Raw genomic sequence first — 18,919 nt, forward strand, 5'->3', positions numbered from 1 at the left:
AATATTCGTTTAACTCCTTGTAGCCTTATTTACTTATGCTAATAAGGATAGATAACCCCAAGAATGTAGAGTGGAGCTAATCATGAGATGAAAAATAGTGCCTGTATATAATCGCTACAATTTATAATCTATATACATACAATTTGCACTGCATTCAAGTTACTTGAATAAGCTTTATGTTCTCTATTTCCATATAGCTTTTTCCTCTTTTTAAAACAGGTGTAGCTAGGTGCGGTGGCTCACGCCTGTAATCCCAGCACTTTGAGAGGCCGAGGCAGGTGGATCACCTGAGGTCAGGAGTCTGAGACCAGCCTGGCCAAGATGGTGAAACCCTGTCTCTACTAAATATATAAAAAAATTAGCAGGGTGAGGTGGTGGGCGCCTGTAATCCCAGCTACTCCCTGAGGCAGGGGAATTGCTTGAACCCGGGAGGCGGAGGTTGCAGTGAGCAGAGATCATGCCATTGCACTCCAGCCTGGGTGACAGAGCGAGATTCCATCTCAAAAAAAAAAAAAAACACACACAAAACAGGTGTTCCCCTGCCCTCCAGTGTTTAGATCACAGCTAACAATTTTAGTAAAGGTCAAGATTATAAAATATTTTGAATTAATATTTATTTATTTTGAAGTAATATTTAAAATTCGACCTAGCAAGACCCTATCTCTACATTAAAAAAAAAAAAAAGAAAATTAGCCAGTTGCGGTGGCATGGCCTGTAATCCCAGCTACTCAGGAGGCTGAGGAAGGAGCATCACTTGAGCCCAGGAGATTGAAGCTTCAGTGAGCCATGATCATACCACCGCACTCCATCCAGCCTGAGAGACAGAGTGAGACCCCGTCCCTTAAAAAAAAAAAAAAAAAAAAAAATCCCATTTGGTTTACTTTTCAAATAAAACAAGTTTCCCCCACCTTTTTTCCTCATATATGTGATATGCCTGGAGCCTAGGTTTAAACTAAGTGTAACTTAACCTGCCTCTTCCTTTGCCACCATGTGTTCCACAGTTTTTCCTAGTTATGTGGTGATTGGGTGGGTCTGTTTGACCTTGGTTTCACTACACTGTTCTGTACTGTTACCAGAGTTCCAGGATCTTGCCCCACCATAAAGGCTTTCCTGTTTTCAGTGTCTCTCCCACCCTGATTCCCAAAGTAGCTTCTTAATCTTGTGGCTGTCCTTTGGTCTCGACTGAGATGTCTCTTGGCTAATATCTTCTTCTTCGGTATTGTTACTGATGAGGAGAAGCTGACTCTTGACTTCTTGGCAAAGTGACTTATACCCCATCACAGTCCTGTTGTGTATATTTTCTTCTATGAACATCAAATCTTAGCTGTCTAGGGAGGCTGATGTATGGCTGATCAGGCATTTCTAAATACCTATCTGCAAAGAAGTTTTCAGTGGTATATCACAGAATAAGGACAATGTGAATTTTTCATCTATCTAAATGTATTAAAAATAAGACTACTATAATGAGATGTTCTTTCCAGTGGTTTTTAATCTTAAAATGATCTTTTTTTTTTTTTTTTTTTTTTAAATCATAGCAATAACAGAGGATGGCTGTTTTGTAAGATAAATTTTGTTCACCTTATGATGGTCCTCTAAATACTTTTTTGGGATATCTTGCTGGTCTGTGATGTCCAATAGCTGGGGAATTCCTGCGTTGACCACCATAGCTCTTTTCCCTGAGGCAGTATTGCCCTTCATGTAAAGTAAGGATGGCTTCTTTCATATGCATTTGCAAACAATTTTCCAGTATATTCTTCTCTCATAGGCTTCTTCTTGATTTTTGCCTAATTCCAAAGTGATGAGATTACAGGCATGAGCCACTGTGCCATCTTTTAAATAAAGATGGAGTGCCATTGTGTTATCCAGACTGGTCTCAAACTCTTGGACTCAAGCGATCCTTCCACCTCCTCCTCCCAAAATACTGGGATTACAGGCATGAGCCACTGTGCCTGACATTTTCCCTTTAGAATTTAGTAAAACAAATTCACTGTTACTAAAGTGTCCTTTCTTTAATATATTTGCTATTTTTTCTTATAGATGAATATATAACAGATGGTGGTCTCTATTACAGCTTGTTGCTTCTATTACCAGATGGTATCATAACATTTTTTCCAATTTATTCTAAGGATCTGTTTGTTTTTGTTGATTTTCTAGGTAATACAGTTGTCCCTCAGTATCTGTGGGGGATTGGTTCCAAGATCCCCCCCCCCTCCCCCCGCAGGATGCCCAAATCCTCAGATGCTCAAGTCTCTTCTATAAAATGGCATAGTATTTGCATGTAACCCATGTATGTCCTCCCATATACCTTATTTTTTATTTACTTTTTTTTTTTTTTTTTTTTTTTTTTTGAGACAGAGTCTTGCTCTTTCACCCAGGCTGGAGTGCAGTGGCAGGATGTCAGCTCACTGCAACCTCCACCTCCTGAGTTCAAACAATTCTTGGGCCTCAGCCTCCCGAGTAGCTGGGATTACATGCCTGGCTAATTTTTGTATTTTTAGTGGAAACTTGCTGTGTTGGCAAGGCTGATCTTGAACTCCTGACCTTAAGTGATCTGCCCACCTCGGCCTCCAGAAGAGTTGGGATTACAGGCGTGAGCCACTGTGTCTGGCCTCTCCTGTATACTTTAAATAATCTTTAGATTACTTATAATATCTAGTATAATTTAAATACTTTGTAAATAGTTATACTATTTTATTTTTATTATTGTATTGTCATTTTTTAATTTTTTCCACATATTTTTGATCTGCGATTGGTTTAATCTGTGGATTTGGAACCCACAGATAGAGGGCAGACTGTATCCAGTCAATGGGCAGTCAGTAAGACTTTGCTAGAAAAATATTTGTATCTCCTCAAGTATCTGCCCTGTCAACATTTATCCATTCCCCTAAAGAGAAATAATTTGGGATAAGAGTCACTGGGTGCTAGTTTTTTTTTTTTTTTTTAATACTTTAAGTCCTAGGGTACATGTGCACAATGTGCAGGTTTGTTACATATGTATACATGTGCCATGTTGGTGTGCTGCACCCATTAACTGGTCATTTACATTAGGTGTATCTCCTAATGCTATCCCTTTCCACCTGCCACCCCACAACAGGCCCCAGTGTGTGATGTTCCCCACCCTGTGTCCAAGCGTTCTCATTGTTCAATTCCCACCAGTGAGTGAGAACATGGGGTGTTTTGTTTCTGTCCTTGTGATAGTTTGCTGAGAATGATTTCCAGTTTCATCTATGTCCCCACAAAGGACGTGAACTCATCCTTTTTTATGGCTGCACAGTATTCCATGGTGTATATGTGCCACATTTTCTTAATCCAGTCTATCATTGATGGGCATTTAGGTTGGTTCCAAGTCTTTGCTATTGTGAATAGTGCTGCGATAAACATACGTGTGCATGCGTCTTTATAGCAGCATGATTTATAATCCTTTGGGTATATACCCAGTAATGGGATTGCTGGATCAAATGGTATTTCTAGTTCTAGATCCTTGAGGAATCGCCACACTGTCTTCCACAATGGTTGAACTAGTTTACAGTCACTGGGTGCTAGTTTTTTAAAATCACAACTCTACCCCTTTGGGAAATGTTGGCCAAAGCCACGGATGTAACTGCTTAATATAACTTCAGTATATATTATGACCCTGTTTTCCAAACCCCGTATTGTTGGACACTGAATCAATATTTGATATTTAGACTTGCCTAAAAAATGAGGATCTATGGTTTTCTATTTGTTTATTCAACAAATATGTGTCCACCCTATTCCAGTCATTATGATAAGCACTGGAATAGAGTGGAGCTAATGGTCTAATGGGGAAGACACATTAATACATGGTTTTAAAAATAACATAGTTGGCCGGGCGCGGTGGCTCAAGCCTGTAATCCCAGCACTTTGGGAGGCCGAGACGGGCGGATCACGAGGTCAGCAGATCGAGACCTGGCTAACATGGTGAAACCCCGTCTCTACTAAAAAAATACAAAAAAAAAAAAAAAAAACTAGCCGGGCGAGGTGGCGGGCGCCTGTAGTCCCAGCTACTCGGGAGGCTGAGGCAGGAGAATGGCGTGAACCCGGGAGGCGGAGCTTGCGGTGAGCTGGCATCCGGCCACTGCACTCCAGCCCGGGCGACAGAGCAAGACTCCGTCTCAAAAAAAAAAAAAAAAAAAAAAAAAAAAAAAAAAAAAATAACATAGTTGTGGTAAATGCTGTAAAGAAATAACAGGGTACTATGAGAGCATATAACTGGGAGACCTTACCTGATCATGGGAGTTAGGGCAAGTGTCTTGAAGAAAATACATTTAAACTTAAGTATGAAGGGTGAATAGAGTTAGGCTGGAGGCATCTGGGGCCGTCTTCTTAGGCAAGGGTGAGGAACGTGGTTATGTGGGCTTGAGATGTGGGGCAGCAAGAAGGAATGGTGTTTTTCTCCCTCTCCCCTCTTTCCTCTCTCTCACTCTGTCACTCTTTCTCTCTCTCACTCTGTCACCCAGGCTGGAGTACAGTGGCGCAATTTTGACTCACTGCAACTTCTACCCCCTGGGTTTAAGCAGTCCTCCCACCTCACCCTCCTGAGTAGCTGGGACCATAGGTGTACACCACCAGGCACAGCTATTTTTTAAAATTAAAAAAAAAAAATTTTTTTTTGTATTTTTGGTAGAGACAGGGACTTGCCGTGTTGCCCAGGCTGCTCTCGAACTCCTGAGCTCAAACAGTCCATCCTGCCTCAGCCTCCCAAAGTTCTGGGATTATAGGCATGAGCCACTGGGTGTTTCTTAGTGAATGTTGATTATATTCTACAACATTTCTATCCTTCTTTTCATCCTCCCTTCTCTTAGCATTTTCTAAAACATGGTTTTAATCATATTACTATGCTGATTACGAAACTCTTTTCTTTAAGAGACGGGGTTGGGGGGTAGGTCTCACTTCGTTGCCCAGACTGGAGTGCAGTGGCACAATCACAGCTCACTGTAGCCTCGACCTCCTGGGGTCAAGCAGTTCTCTCACTTCAGCCTCCTAAGTAGCTGGGACTGCAGGCACCACCACACTTGGCTCATTTTTAAAATATTTTGCAGAGATGGGTTCTCACTATGTTGTCCAGGCTGGTTTTGAACTCCTGGGTTCATGTGATCCACCTGCCTCTGCCTCCCAAAGTGCTGGTATTACAGGCATGAGCCACTGTGCCTAGCCCAGAAAGTCTTAAAAGTTCTTCTTTGGGTAGATTATTAGCTCCTTGAAGGCAGAAATCTTGCCATTTTTAATTCCTTAAATCCTTAATTTTTAATTCCTTAATTCCTTCATTACAGATATTGGAGGCAATCATACTTTGCCCCTCAGCATGATTTAATTTCAGTTGTAGTCCTAAATGGTGGGCAAGGATGGAGTTGTCTATGATTCTGTTTTTACCCTCTGCCTAAGACCTAAGTTTTCAGGTTGGGTAGTGAAGGACTTTTTTTTTTTTTTGAGATGGAGTCTTGCTCTGTTGTTCAGGCTGGAGTGCAGTGGCGCGATCTCGGCTCACTGCAACCTCCACCTCCCTGGTTCAAGCAATTCCCCTGCCTTAGCCTCCTGTGTGGCTGGGATTATGGGCGCATGCCACCATGCCTGGCTAATTTTTTTGTATTTTTAGTAGAGACGGAATTTCACCATGTTGACCAGACTGGTCTCCAACTCCTGACCTTAGGCAATCTGCCTGCCCTGGCCTCCCAAAGTGCTGGGATTATAGGCGTGAGCCACCGCACCTGGCTGAAGGACTTTTTGTAAAAACAAAACAAGCATCTTTTGCAACTCGTTCTGTATGCAGCCCTTATTTTATGAATGTTCTTTATTATACTGATATTTAAACAAGGCCATAGTCCAGGAGTTTGTTCATGGTAGTGGTTTCATCTGAAGAGTGAGGTCTTTTTGTCAGTCGAGAGAGGATGTTTTAGAAATCAGAACTGAGGCCAGGCGCGGTGGCTCAAGCCTGTAATCCCAACACTTTGGGAGACCAAGATGGGCGGATCACGAGGTCATGAGATCGAGACCATCCTGGCTAACACGGTGAAATTCCGTCTCTACTAAAAAAAAAACTAGCCGGGCGAGGTGGCGGGCGCCTGTGGTCCCAGCTGCTTGGGAGGCTGAGGTAGGAGAATGGCGTGAACCCGGGAGGCGGAGCTTGCAGTGAGCTGAGATCCGGCCACTGCACTCCAGCCTGGGCGACAGAGCAAGACTCCGTCTCAAAAAAAAAAAAAAAAAAAAGTCAGAACTGAAAGGACTGGATCTGAATAGATTGGATTAGGAAGTTTGTCTTGGTGGATTCTGTTACTTAAGTTGTGCCAATCTTTGGGGTTCCGCTGTAGACATCTGAAAAGTGCATGAGGTGCCAGCCTTTCCCCTATCCTTAGCATATAGGAGGCACTCAGATATTTGCTGAATAGAAAAAGTGTGCATGTAAATGGGATAGTTCGTATGGGTTTATGGAACAATCTAGGATCAAAACTGTGTACATTCTAGGCCAGATTGTTTAATTGCATGCATTCTCTTTATTTTTTTGTTTGTTTCCCCTTAATATTCAGAAAAATCTCCTTGAACGTGCAGCCTAGGAAAATCAAGGCAAAGACTTTTGTGTTAGGTTGGACCAGTAAGTTGAGCTATGATAACTGAAAAAGGTGGAACTTAGGAGCATCACTTTAGCAGTTAGCTTGGCATTCTTAAACCTTGGGTTATATATGGATGCCTTTTAAAGGAGGAAATTTCTTACATTATCCAAAGTATACAACCAAGAATTTCAGTATGAGAATACTGCATTAAAAGTTGAATGTAACCATTTAAATGGTTACTTGAAGCAAATAAAAAATAAAAAAGAAAAACAGGTGGTTACTTGGTACCTGCATGATGGTGAATCCAAACTGGATCCCTGAAATGCGTGTGGTGGTATGATTATTTTTAGAATATCATATAAAAACAACACTTAACAGTTCTCATAGGACCCTCAGATTCTTGACATCTCCTGACCTTTCTAGGTTAGGCAGACCCCACTTTGAAAACTATGGATAGTTTTCCTCTCCCCCCGAGATATTTAGTACTGAATCTTCAAAGTTCAGGGTTTTTAATTTTTTTGTTGTTTTTTGTTTTAAGTATCTAAAGGAAAGAGAACCAAAAGAGAATCTCCATTCCCCTTCTTCCCGAGTTGTCCTCACAGATCCCCTAGTTAGATAGATCATTTGGTTTAACCTGTCTCTTTGGGGATGCATGGTTGTTAACCAGTCATTCACACCTTAGGATCATACATTTTAATGCTAAATCAACATAGATTTACTTCTTCCCCAGAAAATGGGAATTTTTTATGAGGAAACTTCAGATCCTTGAGAGGAAGACATTCTTGGTAAGGTGGGAGATTCTGACAGGGCAGCTTGTAGGAAAGAGGTTCTTGGGGTCAGGGAAGAGGAGGAAGGTGTTAAACCGTTACTTTTCAATTTTGCCTAGGATCTTGAATGCTCCTGCTGACGGTGCCTGGATTGGGGTTTCAGAATGCCTTCAGAAGTCTCTAAAGTAGCCTACACGTTTTCTAGTTCAGACTATTCCAGCAGTTTCTGTCCATGTTGTTGTATATCTCCTCAGGAAGAGCAAAGTGTAGAGAAATATGATCCTTCCTAAGTAAAAAGTAGGTCAGATCAGTAGTGTTGGATAAGCCTCCTCCTGTTGACTCTTTCCTCATAGTCTCCTCATTCTCCTTCATAGTGTTTTGTATTAAGTCACCTAGTGGGTTCTCAGTGCTTGCTAATTCTTATGAAAGAAAGCAGTTTTAGATCATTGACCACAAAATCTGCTCTCCTACTCCCTACTTTTTTGCCTCTTAAGAAACTACGCTTCCGTTTTACTGGTGTGTCAGGAGCACAGAAGAACGAACAGCTGGTAAGGAGCAGAGAAGGAGAAAGATAACTAATTTTTGAAGGTTGGGAGAAATACTGTCCATTGATTTACTTCAGCAACTGCCTGACACATAATATTCAGTAATACTTTCTTTGCACCTTGTAGCTTAAATGTCTTGAAGAAACAAAAATTGAATGCACAGGATCAAGGCACTAAAGCTCAAATAACACACTCTTTTAAGTTTCTCGTTTCCCTGTTTTATCAAGATATCTTTCATCTTTGTATCAGGCAATTTAGTGGCAACTCTTCGCTTTCCAACTGCTCACTGAGTCTTTCGGTCTCCTCCCCATTTTCCTAGTCGTCTTCGGTTGTGGATGTTGTAAACTCGACCATCCGTCTCTCAAGGTCCTTGCTTCAAGGTTTCCCAATGCTCTGGCGCTGTCCAAGCCCCGGTACTCCGGGAAGGAAGACCTCGGATTCATTTGACGGGCTTGTGGAGGCTGGGGGTCTGTGGAGCCCCGTGTGGGTGGGGCTGGGCGCGGCCGGGGCGGGGCCGGCTAGGAGCCCTAGGGAAAGGGTGAAAGACACAGTTGAGAAAGGCCCGCCGGGCATTGGTTTCACAGTTTCCACGAAGGCTTCGTGTGCAAGCCTGAGGAATCTAGGTGCCTCTCTCCTGCCTCGCCTTTCTTGATTCTAGAAGCTTCAGTAGGCTTTTCGGGGTTGCTGGGACCCGGAAAAGCAGCGGCTTCCACTCTGGGGGCGGGTCCCAAGGGTCTTGCTGCTGCTCTGGGGCCGTTTGGACTCCCGGTGTTGGGGGAGGGGCCAGGGAGGTGCTGCTCGCGTCTCCTTTTGCGCCTGCGCGGCGGGCTCCGAGCGGGTAGGAGCGCGTGCGCGGTGACGTGGACGTCCGGTGCGCGCGCGCAGGCTCTTCAGCTGGAGCGGACACACGGTGTGCGAACTGAACAGAATAACCCGCCCCCAGCGGGATGTGAAGGACTCCGGGTGAGGCCGGCCACGCCCCGCACGGTAACTCTCGGGCCTGGGTGGAGGGCATCGCTTAGTACTGGCCCGATTGGAGTTTTTCGAGAGTTTGAAGCTCTTGTGTATTTGAACGGCGTGAGAAACGTTCCGCTGAGAGAGCTTCGCACGCCCTCGCCAGGCCGGGCCTTGCGCGGGGCCGCCTTTGGCGCGCGCCTGTGGTCTCTGAGCGAGGCTGCGCATGTCACCTCGCGCGCGTCCCCAGCCTCACTTCCGCGTCGCTCAGCTACCTAACTGGGAGCATCGACGCCAGAGAGAGCGGCCACGAGGCGGGAGGGGTGAGAAGCGCCCATGGCTCGGCCCTGCCCTCGCGTGCGTGGGGTGCCGCTCCGCGTGGTACGGTCTGCGTGATGACTTACAGCCTGGCGCCGGGCTCTAGGTCGAGAGCCATGCTTACGCGCTTTGCAGTTTAGCGCCTAGGTCTCGTGGTTCTAGAACTCCAAGGGAAACGGTGTTGGCGTCGCTTTTCTGAGGAACTGAGCGCAGCGTTTTGACACCTGTGCAAACGTCTTTTCTAACAAGTAATTTCCGGCCAAATTGTTTGAGGCAGGACGGCAAGTTTAATAAAGGAGGGCGAGGAAGTGAGCTGTAGGAGTGGGGACTTGGTAAACAAAGGACCGGTGGTGTGTGAGTGCAGAAATGAGGGAGGGGAAAACAGGTGGGAAGAGCAGGTGTTATTTTCTTTTTTCCTCTGTGGGGCAGCCTTTACCTAGTTCTGTTGATGGGGTTTCCTGTTTCTGTTAAAGGGTCAAGTAGGTCTCTGCCCTCAGTGCAAGGTATCTGGGATATTAACAGCACCCCCCGCCCCCCCCCCCCCCCACAAAGCTCCAGTAGCCAAAGTTGAGGAATCTGTGTGTCAGAAGAATATGGAGAATATCGTTTCAGACTGGGTCGAGAGTGCAAAGTGGTAGTGTCTTGCTGTACAGATTTTTGCTTTGCCTTTCGAACCCTGGGAATGCCTTCTTCCTCTGGCCGGGATGGAAGCAGGACCGGGGTACACGAGGTCTGAAAGGAGGGGTTGCTGATGGCAGACCAACATGAGAAACCAAAGTGCACTCTTTTAGAGGGAAGATAACTTTCCCAAGGTTCGCCTCGCCGGAGCAAACACGTGGATCATGAGAAGTCTCGAGCCCACCCGCGCGCGTGTTGTTGTAGAGCTTGCCAGGCTTATGCGGCTGAGTCCCTGGTTAACTGCTTGCTCTATTCGTTCTTTTTGGGCACGATGCCGCGGCTAGGCTGCAGGGAAAGTGCTTGGGGGCGGCGTGACGGCTGCTGGGAAGGGGGTTGGCCGCGGAGGGTCTGGTGGTTGGTTCTGTAGTCTCCAAGGTAACAAAATGCGGCTGGGTCCCGCAGAGAGATCCTCGGGTTCCGGACGGCTGCACGTGATCTGTCGGGACTCCTCTTCCCCGGAAGAGCTTTCCTTGCGGCATTTTTTCACGTGGTTCTTGGCCAGCTGTCCTTGGCAGTTGAAAAGCGGCGGTTTGTGGGTCATTAATAGTCGACGGCGTCTGCTCCTCTCGGGGAAGGCAGTGAGAACCTTTTACTTTCTTGAGTATCGGAACAGCGCTAGTGTTTCTTGCCGCCTACGGTTGTTTCTAGCGTTTGTGTGGGTTAAGTGGCTTGGGTCCACGTAACAGAAACACAGGCTAAGGACTTGAGGAAATTCAGTGCCCTGGGTACCTTGGCATACTTCAAATTTGACTACAGCCCGTTTCTGCATTAAAAGTTCTTCAAATTTTGCTTATCCAACTGCTAGGGACCTGTCAGCTTGTTGGCCCTGAGTTGCAGTTAAGGGTCCATTCTTAGCAATAGAAAATACTCCTGCGGCCAGCAGTTAAAGATGGTATCTGGGAAGAGAAGGGGGCAGTACTGTCTTAGGCAGGTGCAATTCTGTGCCTTAAAACCTAAAAGTGTTTCAGATAATATTTTGACATTTGCCCTATAAGGTTGTGACGATAAAATGCCCAGGATATTGTCTGTTCCGAAGTGAGTAGTTCTTAATAAATAGCAAGTATCATTTATTAAATTAGTAAAAAGCAAATGATGGTTAACAGCGGTTAAGAAAGTATTACTAGTTGGCTATTTTACTGTCTTTGCCACCATTTGCTGTCATTTTCTTATTATATTTATATCCGCATTCTGTTTTTAAAAAATTAAAATTTCTTTACCCAGTGTTTATTGGTAAATGAAATCTGAGTGAACCTGTTCTCTTGAAATTTGAGTTTCACAAATATAATTTAACTTAACCATATTCTTGTAGTGAAGGATTGTGTTAAGGAATATACTAACATCTTGGTGCCTGCCATATTACTGTATTTATTGTATGAAAGGGTTGTAGATGTTTGTAGCAATTTGGAAAACATTGAGAATGTGTTGCTTAGCATTTGAATATCTGTGTTTTTAAATCATGGTATTGACTTGGAATTTTGATTTTGTGTAACTAATTTTTGGGGTTGAGCACAGTACATAAATCATTGAATTAGGAAACTAGTAAAACTAGTGTATTTTGAGTTGTATGAGGGTCATTGCTTTAGTAGATAAACATTTCCCAAAGAGGTCACTGGTGAAAAGACATTAAAATAGGGAGTCTGAAATTGTACCAATTTATGGAACGTGTCAGATTACTTAGCTAAAACATGTTTTCTATGATAGCTTTTGTGTGTGTATATGTCTTCTGGTGTGAATTTTCCCCTCCACAACGTATTTTGTTAGCTTTTTATTATAGCTGTTTTATCTAGATAAAAAAATATTTGATGTTGAAAAGCCGAATTGAACGTTTTTGAATGTTAAGGTGTATATGTATGTACCAAAATTGTGGTTTTCATTAAAGCTTTTAGTTTACAAGAGTATTTTTAGGATGTTGCTAGAAGATTTATTTCTTCATGAGTAGCCTGCCCCTTTCTTTTCTTTATTATTATTGTTATTATTCTTATTTTGAGACCGAGTCTCTATCTCGAAGTCTAGAGTGCAGTGGCGCTATCTCGGCTCATTGCAACATCTGCCTCCCGGGTTCAAGTGATTCTTGTGCCTCATCCTCCCAAGTAGCTGGGACTACAGGTGCACAACATGACACCTGGCTAATTTTTGTATTTTTTGTAGAGAGAGCGTTTTGTCATGTTGGCCAAGCTGGTCTTGAACTCCTGACATCAAGTGATCCACCGGCCTCAGCCCCTTAAAGTGCTGGGATTACAAGCGTGAGCTACCGCCCCCGGCCTAGCCTACCCTTTTCTAAAGTACATTTGAGTTTTGCAGTTGGCTTAAGATTATCTTAGACTTTTGAGTGGTCTTGGTGTCTGAAACAGCTGAATATCCTTAATTGACTGCCTTTTGATTAGAAAATTCAAATGTTTTGCAATATTTATCTTAGAAAAGAAAATTCATATGGTAGCTCCAAACCTAGGCATATGCTTATAGTGAAGTGGAATCTGTGCTTAGATTTGATGTAGAATAAGAATTTCATTCCATGTTCTTAAACCAGTAGCTGTTATGGCTCAAGATAGAGATGGTTTTAGTTGTAAATTAAGTCTTTAATTCAATGCATTTTCATCAACTAATGGATTAATTTGATTAGTGGAGTTAAAAACTGGTCTTATACAAATTGTAAGTCAGAAAGCTTGTTTTCTTGTCTTCAGGCACATTTTTACATTTTTTTTTTAGATGCCTGTGCACAAAGTTGAAATAGGTTAATATGACTTCTCTGCACTAATTTTTTGGTTAGGCAAAAAGAAAAACTCAAAATGTGTGTATATAAAGTTAGTGTAAAATTTACTTCAAGTGCAGTCTAATATTCACTAAACTGGGTTTTTGTCGGTTGCATCTTTGACATTTCATAGATTAATCTTTAAAAGATAGTGATTCTTGTTGTTGTTGTTGTTTTGAGGCGGAGTCTCGCTCTGTCGCCCGGACTGGAGTGCAGTGGCCAGATCTCAGCTCACTGCAAGCTCCGCCTCCCGGGTTTACGCCATTTTCCTGCTTCAGCCTCCCGAGTAGCTGGGACTACAGGCGCCCGCCACCTCGCCAGGCTAGTTTTTGAGTAATTCTTTTTTTTTGAGACGGAGTCTCGCTCTGTCACCCAGGCTGGAGTGCAGTGGCGGGATCTCAGCTCACTGCAAGCTCCGCCTCCCGGGTTTAGGCCATTCTCCTGCCTCAGCCTCCCGAGTAGCTGGGACTACAGACGCCCGCCACCTCGCCCGGCTAGTTTTTGTATTTTTTTTAGTAGAGACGGGGTTTCACTGTGTTAGCCAGGATGGTCTCGATCTCCTGACCTTGTGATCCGCCCGTCTCGGCCTCCCAAAGTGCTGGGATTACAGGCTTGAGCCACTGCGCCCGGCCCAAAAGAAAGTAATTTTTAAAGAATTGGTTAAAACTTCTCTGTCTTGGTTTTACCGGTAATGATCTGAAAATCAAAATTTCCCCATCTCTACTAAAAATACAAAATATTAGCCGGGCGTGGTGGCGGGCGCCTGTAGTCCCAGCTACTCAGGAGGCTGAGGAAGGAGAATGGTGTGAACCCAGGAGGCGGAGCTTGCAGTGAGCCGAGATCGTGCCACTGCACTCCAGCCTGGGCGACAGAGCGAGACTCCGTCTAAAAAAAAAAAAGAAAGAAAAGAGGGGTAATGTTTAAGAAATTTGGCACCTTTTCATGTGATTTATAGGTTTGGGATAACAATTTTTTTTTTCATATACTTCTTTGCTGCCTTAGTCATGTTAAATACACCTAAGGATGTTGTGCTCACGTGGAACACATACACACAAACTTCTCATCAGATTTCTTTATTATAACCTTTTATTGAAATACAGTTCACATAACATAATTCATCATTTTAAAGTATACACCGAAAAGAAATCCCACACCCGTTAGTAGTTAGTCCCAGTTACCCCTTCGCCTGAAACCACTAATCTAGTTTGTGTTTCTCTAGATTTGCCTGTGTTGGACATCTCATATAAATGGAATCATACAATATACATGACCTTTTTCTTTATAACCTTTAATAATTAATTTAATTTTAACTTTGTTATTTTTTTAAAGAGATGGGGTCTCACTCTGTCTCCTAGGCTGGAGTGTAGTGATATGGTTATGGCTCACTGCAACCTGAACTTCCAGGGCTGCTGAAGGTGTCCTCCTGTCTCAGCCTCCTAGCCACCATACCTGGTAATTTTTTTTTCTTTTTTTTTTGGTAGAGACCGACTCTGGCTATTTTGACCAGGCAGGTCTTGGACTCTTGACCTCAAATGTTTCTCCCACCTCAGCCTCCTAAAGTGCTGGAATTACAGGCGTGAGCCACTACACCTGCCCACCTAGCCTGTTTTTTAGTTTTTAAAGATTGTGTGTTCACAAGGCACAAAATTTAGAAAGTGTAAAAGGGTGTCTTTTCCAAGTCATCAAGTTTTCCTTGGATATGACCAATACTACTGTTTTCTGTCTTTCCAGAGATAGTCTGTGTAAAGCAAATATGTACCTGTTCTTTTTCATTCTTTGGTTTATTTATTTTAAAGACCGAAATACTGTCTATTTCTTTGACTTTATTAAGGAAAACCTTCTACAAGTGTTGAAAAACTACCTATCAGGTACTATGTTCACTGCTTGGATGATGGGATCATTAGAAACCCAAACCTTATATTATGCAGTACACTTACATAAACAAACCTGCACGTGTACTCCCTGTCTGAAGTTTAAGAAGTACAATAAAAACCTTTTAGGCCGGGTGCGGTGGCTCACGCCTGTAATCCCAGCACTTTGGGAGGCCAAGGTGGGTGGATCATGAGGTCAGGAGATTGAGACCATCCTGGCTAACATGGTGAAACCCCGTCTCTACTAAAAATACAAAAAAATTAGCCGGGTGTGGTGGCGGGTGCCTGTAGTCCCAGCTGCTGGGGAGGCTGAGGCAAGAGAATGGCGTGAACCCGGGAGGCGGAGCTTGTAGTGAGCCGAGATTGCGCCACTGCACTCCAGCCTGGGCAATAGAGCGAGACTCCATCTCAAAAACAAACAGACAAACAAAAAAACTTTTAGAAGACATGTGGCATAATTTACAACTCTTCTGAACATTTTGCGCTTAATATATCTTGTAGATATTTTTTGCATGCATTCATTAAGCTTATACATTCTCTTTTATGACTGTTATCATTCCACTCTATGGATGTGCCATCATTTGTTTTACCACTTTAAGGACTTCTCTCTTCCTGTCTAGTCTTTTGCTGTTATAAATGGGAATTCAGGGGATAATCTTGTGTAGATATCGTTTATCATAGGTGTGTGTATTTAAAATAAAGTCCTATAGTGGGTTGTATCAGTGAATTAAAAAATCTTAAGAAGTCCTGGAAAAACTTCTTTGTTGTAGGATGATATATGGATTTGTACTTTTGATATTTTCAAGTTGCCTTCTCTCATAGAGATTCTGTTATTTTATACTCCCAGTAACTGGTTAGGGGAGAATGCTGGTTGACCTATACCCTTTCCAACACTACCAGGCTTTGATTTTTGCCAGTCTGATAAATAAAAAAACAATATCTCAAGATGATTTTAATTTGCTTTCCTCTTCACTATATACATATTCATAGCCATTTGCATTTATTATCCTTTACTTATTTTTCTGTTAGGTATTTGGTCTTGTTGATTTGTAGGAAGCCTATAAAAATTATTATTACCATTAATGTATTTTTATTTTATTTTTTTGAGTCAGAGTCTCGCTCTGTCACCCAGGCTGAAGTGCAGTGGTGCCATCTTGGCTCACTGCAACTCCACCTCCTGGGTTCAAGCGATTCTCTTGTCTTAGCCTCCTAAGTAGCTGGGATTATAGGTGCACACCACCATGTCCAGCTAATTTTTTTTATTTTTAGTAGAGATGGGGTTTCACCATGTTGGCCAGGCTTGTCTTGAACTCCTGACCTCAAGTGATCTGACCTCCTTGGTCTCCCAGAGTGCTTGGATTACAGGCGTGAGCCGCTGCTCCCGGCCACTATTATTTTTTAATAGAGACAGGCTTTCACTATGTTGGACAGGCTGGTCTGAGACTCCTGACTTCAAGCGATCTTCCAGCCTTGGCCTCCCAAAGTGCTGGGGTTATCGGTGGGAGTCACCACGTCTAGTCTCCTTTTTATATTAGGGAAATGAGTTCTGTATAAGTTGCACATACCTTTTCCTGGTTAGTTGTTTGCTTTTTGATTTTGCCAGATTAAAAAATTTACAGAATATTACATTTTATTTTATTTTTATTTCTTTGAGACAGTCTTTCCCTGTCACCCACGCTGGAGTGCAGTGGCGTGATCTTGGCTCAGTGCACCTTCTGCCTCCTGGGTTCAAGTGATTCTCGTGCCTCAGCCTCCTGAGTACCTGGGACTACAGGCATGCACCACTACACCCAGCAAATTTTTTAGTTTTTAATAGAGATGGGGTTTTGCCATGTTGGCCAGGCTAGTCTCGAATTCCTGGCCTGAAATGATCCACCGGCCTTGGCCTCTCAAAGTACTGGGATTGCAGGTGTGAGCCACCGCATCTGGCCTTATATAATATTAAATTTATCAACTTTTTTTTTTCCTGCTTTACTGGTTTTAGGTTTTGTGTCTCATAAAAACACTTTTCTCAGGATTTAGGAATAAAAAAATTAAATATTAGATTCATCTGGAATTTTTTTCAGTGTAAGTTCCACTGAGTTCCAGTGATTTGTCATGGCTTCTTTAAATGTGTGTACTAAGAAGTTAAGGTAGCTTTTTACTTACTTGTGGAACCATGTCTTCTGAACCATGTGAAGAACTAATTCTGTACAATTAGCTCTTTGGAATGAAAATGGAAATTTACTTATTTAATTTACTCATCACAGGGGAACTTGCTATGTAAAGGAATCTTCTGGCAAATTAATTCATAAAGTGTTAGGATGCTTTAAAAATGCATAACCTTCAAATTTAACTTTTTAATTTTGTATACTTTTATTTTTTTAAATAATGAATATATACTTTTGTTTCTTTGTGTGAGATTATAGTATTTATAGTGAATTGTTAGAGGATTAGGATATGAGCGACTGAACTAATTAGATTAAAATGAACTTTAAAAAATGATTAGATATTCCAGAATAAATATTCTTACTGTGATTGAAAGAAAAGCTTACAAGCAAAGTCTTACAAGAATTTAGGAATATTTTGGGGATGACATCATTCTTGTATTTTTGTTCAAGAAATAAATACTCACTTGATTAAAGGGTGTTTTTTGTTTTTGGTTTTTTTGCTTGTTTCTTAGGATGGGAAGGCCATTGTGACTATGTGGTGATTACAGTTGTCTTACTACTGAGTTTCCTACTGAAATCATGGAGGAGAAACAGCAGATTATATTGGCTAATCAAGATGGTGGAACAGTGGCAGGAGCAGCACCTACCTTCTTTGTCATCTTAAAGCAGCCAGGAAATGGCAAAACTGATCAAGGAATTTTGGTTACTAATCAGGATGCCTGTGCTTTGGCTAGTAGTGTGTCATCACCAGTAAAATCTAAAGGGAAGATTTGCCTTCCAGCTGATTGTACTGTGGGTGGAATCACTGTTACCCTCGATAACAATAGTATGTGGAATGAGTTCTATCATCGAAGCACAGAGATGATTCTGACCAAGCAAGGAAGACGCATGTTTCCTTATTGTCGTTATTGGATAACAGGTTTAGATTCAAATTTGAAGTATATTCTTGTCATGGATATATCTCCTGTGGATAACCATCGTTATAAGTGGAATGGTCGTTGGTGGGAACCCAGTGGGAAGGCTGAACCTCATGTTTTGGGGAGGGTTTTTATTCATCCAGAATCTCCTTCCACAGGTCATTATTGGATGCATCAACCAGTATCTTTCTATAAACTCAAACTTACCAACAATACACTGGACCAAGAAGGGCATATCATCTTGCACTCTATGCATCGTTACCTGCCAAGGCTTCATTTGGTGCCTGCAGAAAAGGCTGTGGAGGTGATACAATTAAATGGCCCTGGTGTCCACACTTTTACCTTCCCACAGACTGAATTCTTTGCAGTCACAGCTTATCAGAACATTCAGATTACTCAGCTGAAAATAGATTACAATCCATTTGCCAAAGGCTTTCGGGATGATGGGCTGAATAGTAAGCCCCAAAGAGATGGAAAACAAAAGAACAGCTCTGACCAAGAAGGGAATAATATTTCCAGTTCTTCTGGTCATCGGGTCCGTCTTACAGAAGGTCAGGGGTCAGAGATACAACCAGGTGATTTGGATCCTTTGTCAAGGGGTCATGAAACATCAGGCAAGGGTTTGGAGAAGACTTCCCTTAATATAAAACGAGACTTTCTTGGTTTCATGGATACTGATTCAGCACTTAGTGAAGTTCCTCAATTGAAGCAAGAGATTTCTGAATGGTAAGTAGTAGTTTTTCTGTTCTTAGAAATAAAAGGAAGATTGCGAATGGGCCAGGTGTTGGATTTAACATCTTGGTTCTGTGGAATGCTACAGATGTTGATAAATGTAAGTCACTATAAAATGTACTACAACTGCTTTTACGTTCTGTGAAGTGACAGATAATTTTTCTGTAATGAGAATCAGTTGGGTTCAGGATCTAGCATTGTAGGCAAATTGGATAATTTATCTGAATTATTCATATGTATTTAGAATGTTCCTTGATATCCTTGGGGGATTGGTTCCAGGACCACCCGAGGATACCAACACCTTACTACGTTTGAGACTCCATCTCAAAAAAAAAAGAAAATCATACCAATTGTGACAACATAGATGTGCCTAGAGAATACTGTGCTAAGTGAAATAAGCAAAACAAAAAAAGACAAATACTGCAAAATATTCATAAAAGTAGAAAGTAGAATGGTGGATGCCATGGGGTAGAGAAAGACTGAAAGATGTTGGTCAAAGGGTACAAAGCTTCAGTTATGCCAGGTAAATTTTAAAGAAACAGTAAACATGCTATTTTAACTAGTAATAATTTTCAGCTGCTTCTTTGGGCAATTTATGGATTAGGATATCCCTCAGGCAGTAAATTCACAAGTATTAGGTACTGTATTAGGACTGTAAATGCATTTTGTGCC

The 18,919-nt window shown here is 42.4% G+C and overlaps 1 protein-coding gene across 13 annotated transcripts in view; it reads left to right on the forward strand.

Moving 5' to 3' along the window:
• Positions 1-18,919, forward strand: part of MGA (MAX dimerization protein MGA) — a 168,253-nt gene that overhangs the window by 52,071 nt on the left and 97,263 nt on the right. For 9 of the 13 annotated variants that reach the window (XM_030921180.1, XM_030921191.1, XM_010369056.2 and 6 more), the window contains exons 1-2: positions 8,752-8,865; positions 17,111-18,241. In XM_030921180.1, the coding sequence (XP_030777040.1) occupies positions 17,178-18,241 (1,064 nt within the window). In that variant the 5' untranslated portion in view covers positions 8,752-8,865; positions 17,111-17,177. Of the gene's footprint in view, positions 1-8,733; positions 8,866-9,094; positions 9,214-17,110; positions 18,242-18,919 lie in introns of those variants that run through there. The other 4 variants (XM_030921182.1, XM_030921184.1, XM_030921183.1 and 1 more) reach the window with 3 other exon arrangements.

The sequence above is a fragment of the Rhinopithecus roxellana genome, chromosome 17 (genome assembly GCF_007565055.1).
Source record: "Rhinopithecus roxellana isolate Shanxi Qingling chromosome 17, ASM756505v1, whole genome shotgun sequence".
Lineage (NCBI taxonomy): Eukaryota > Metazoa > Chordata > Mammalia > Primates > Cercopithecidae > Rhinopithecus > Rhinopithecus roxellana.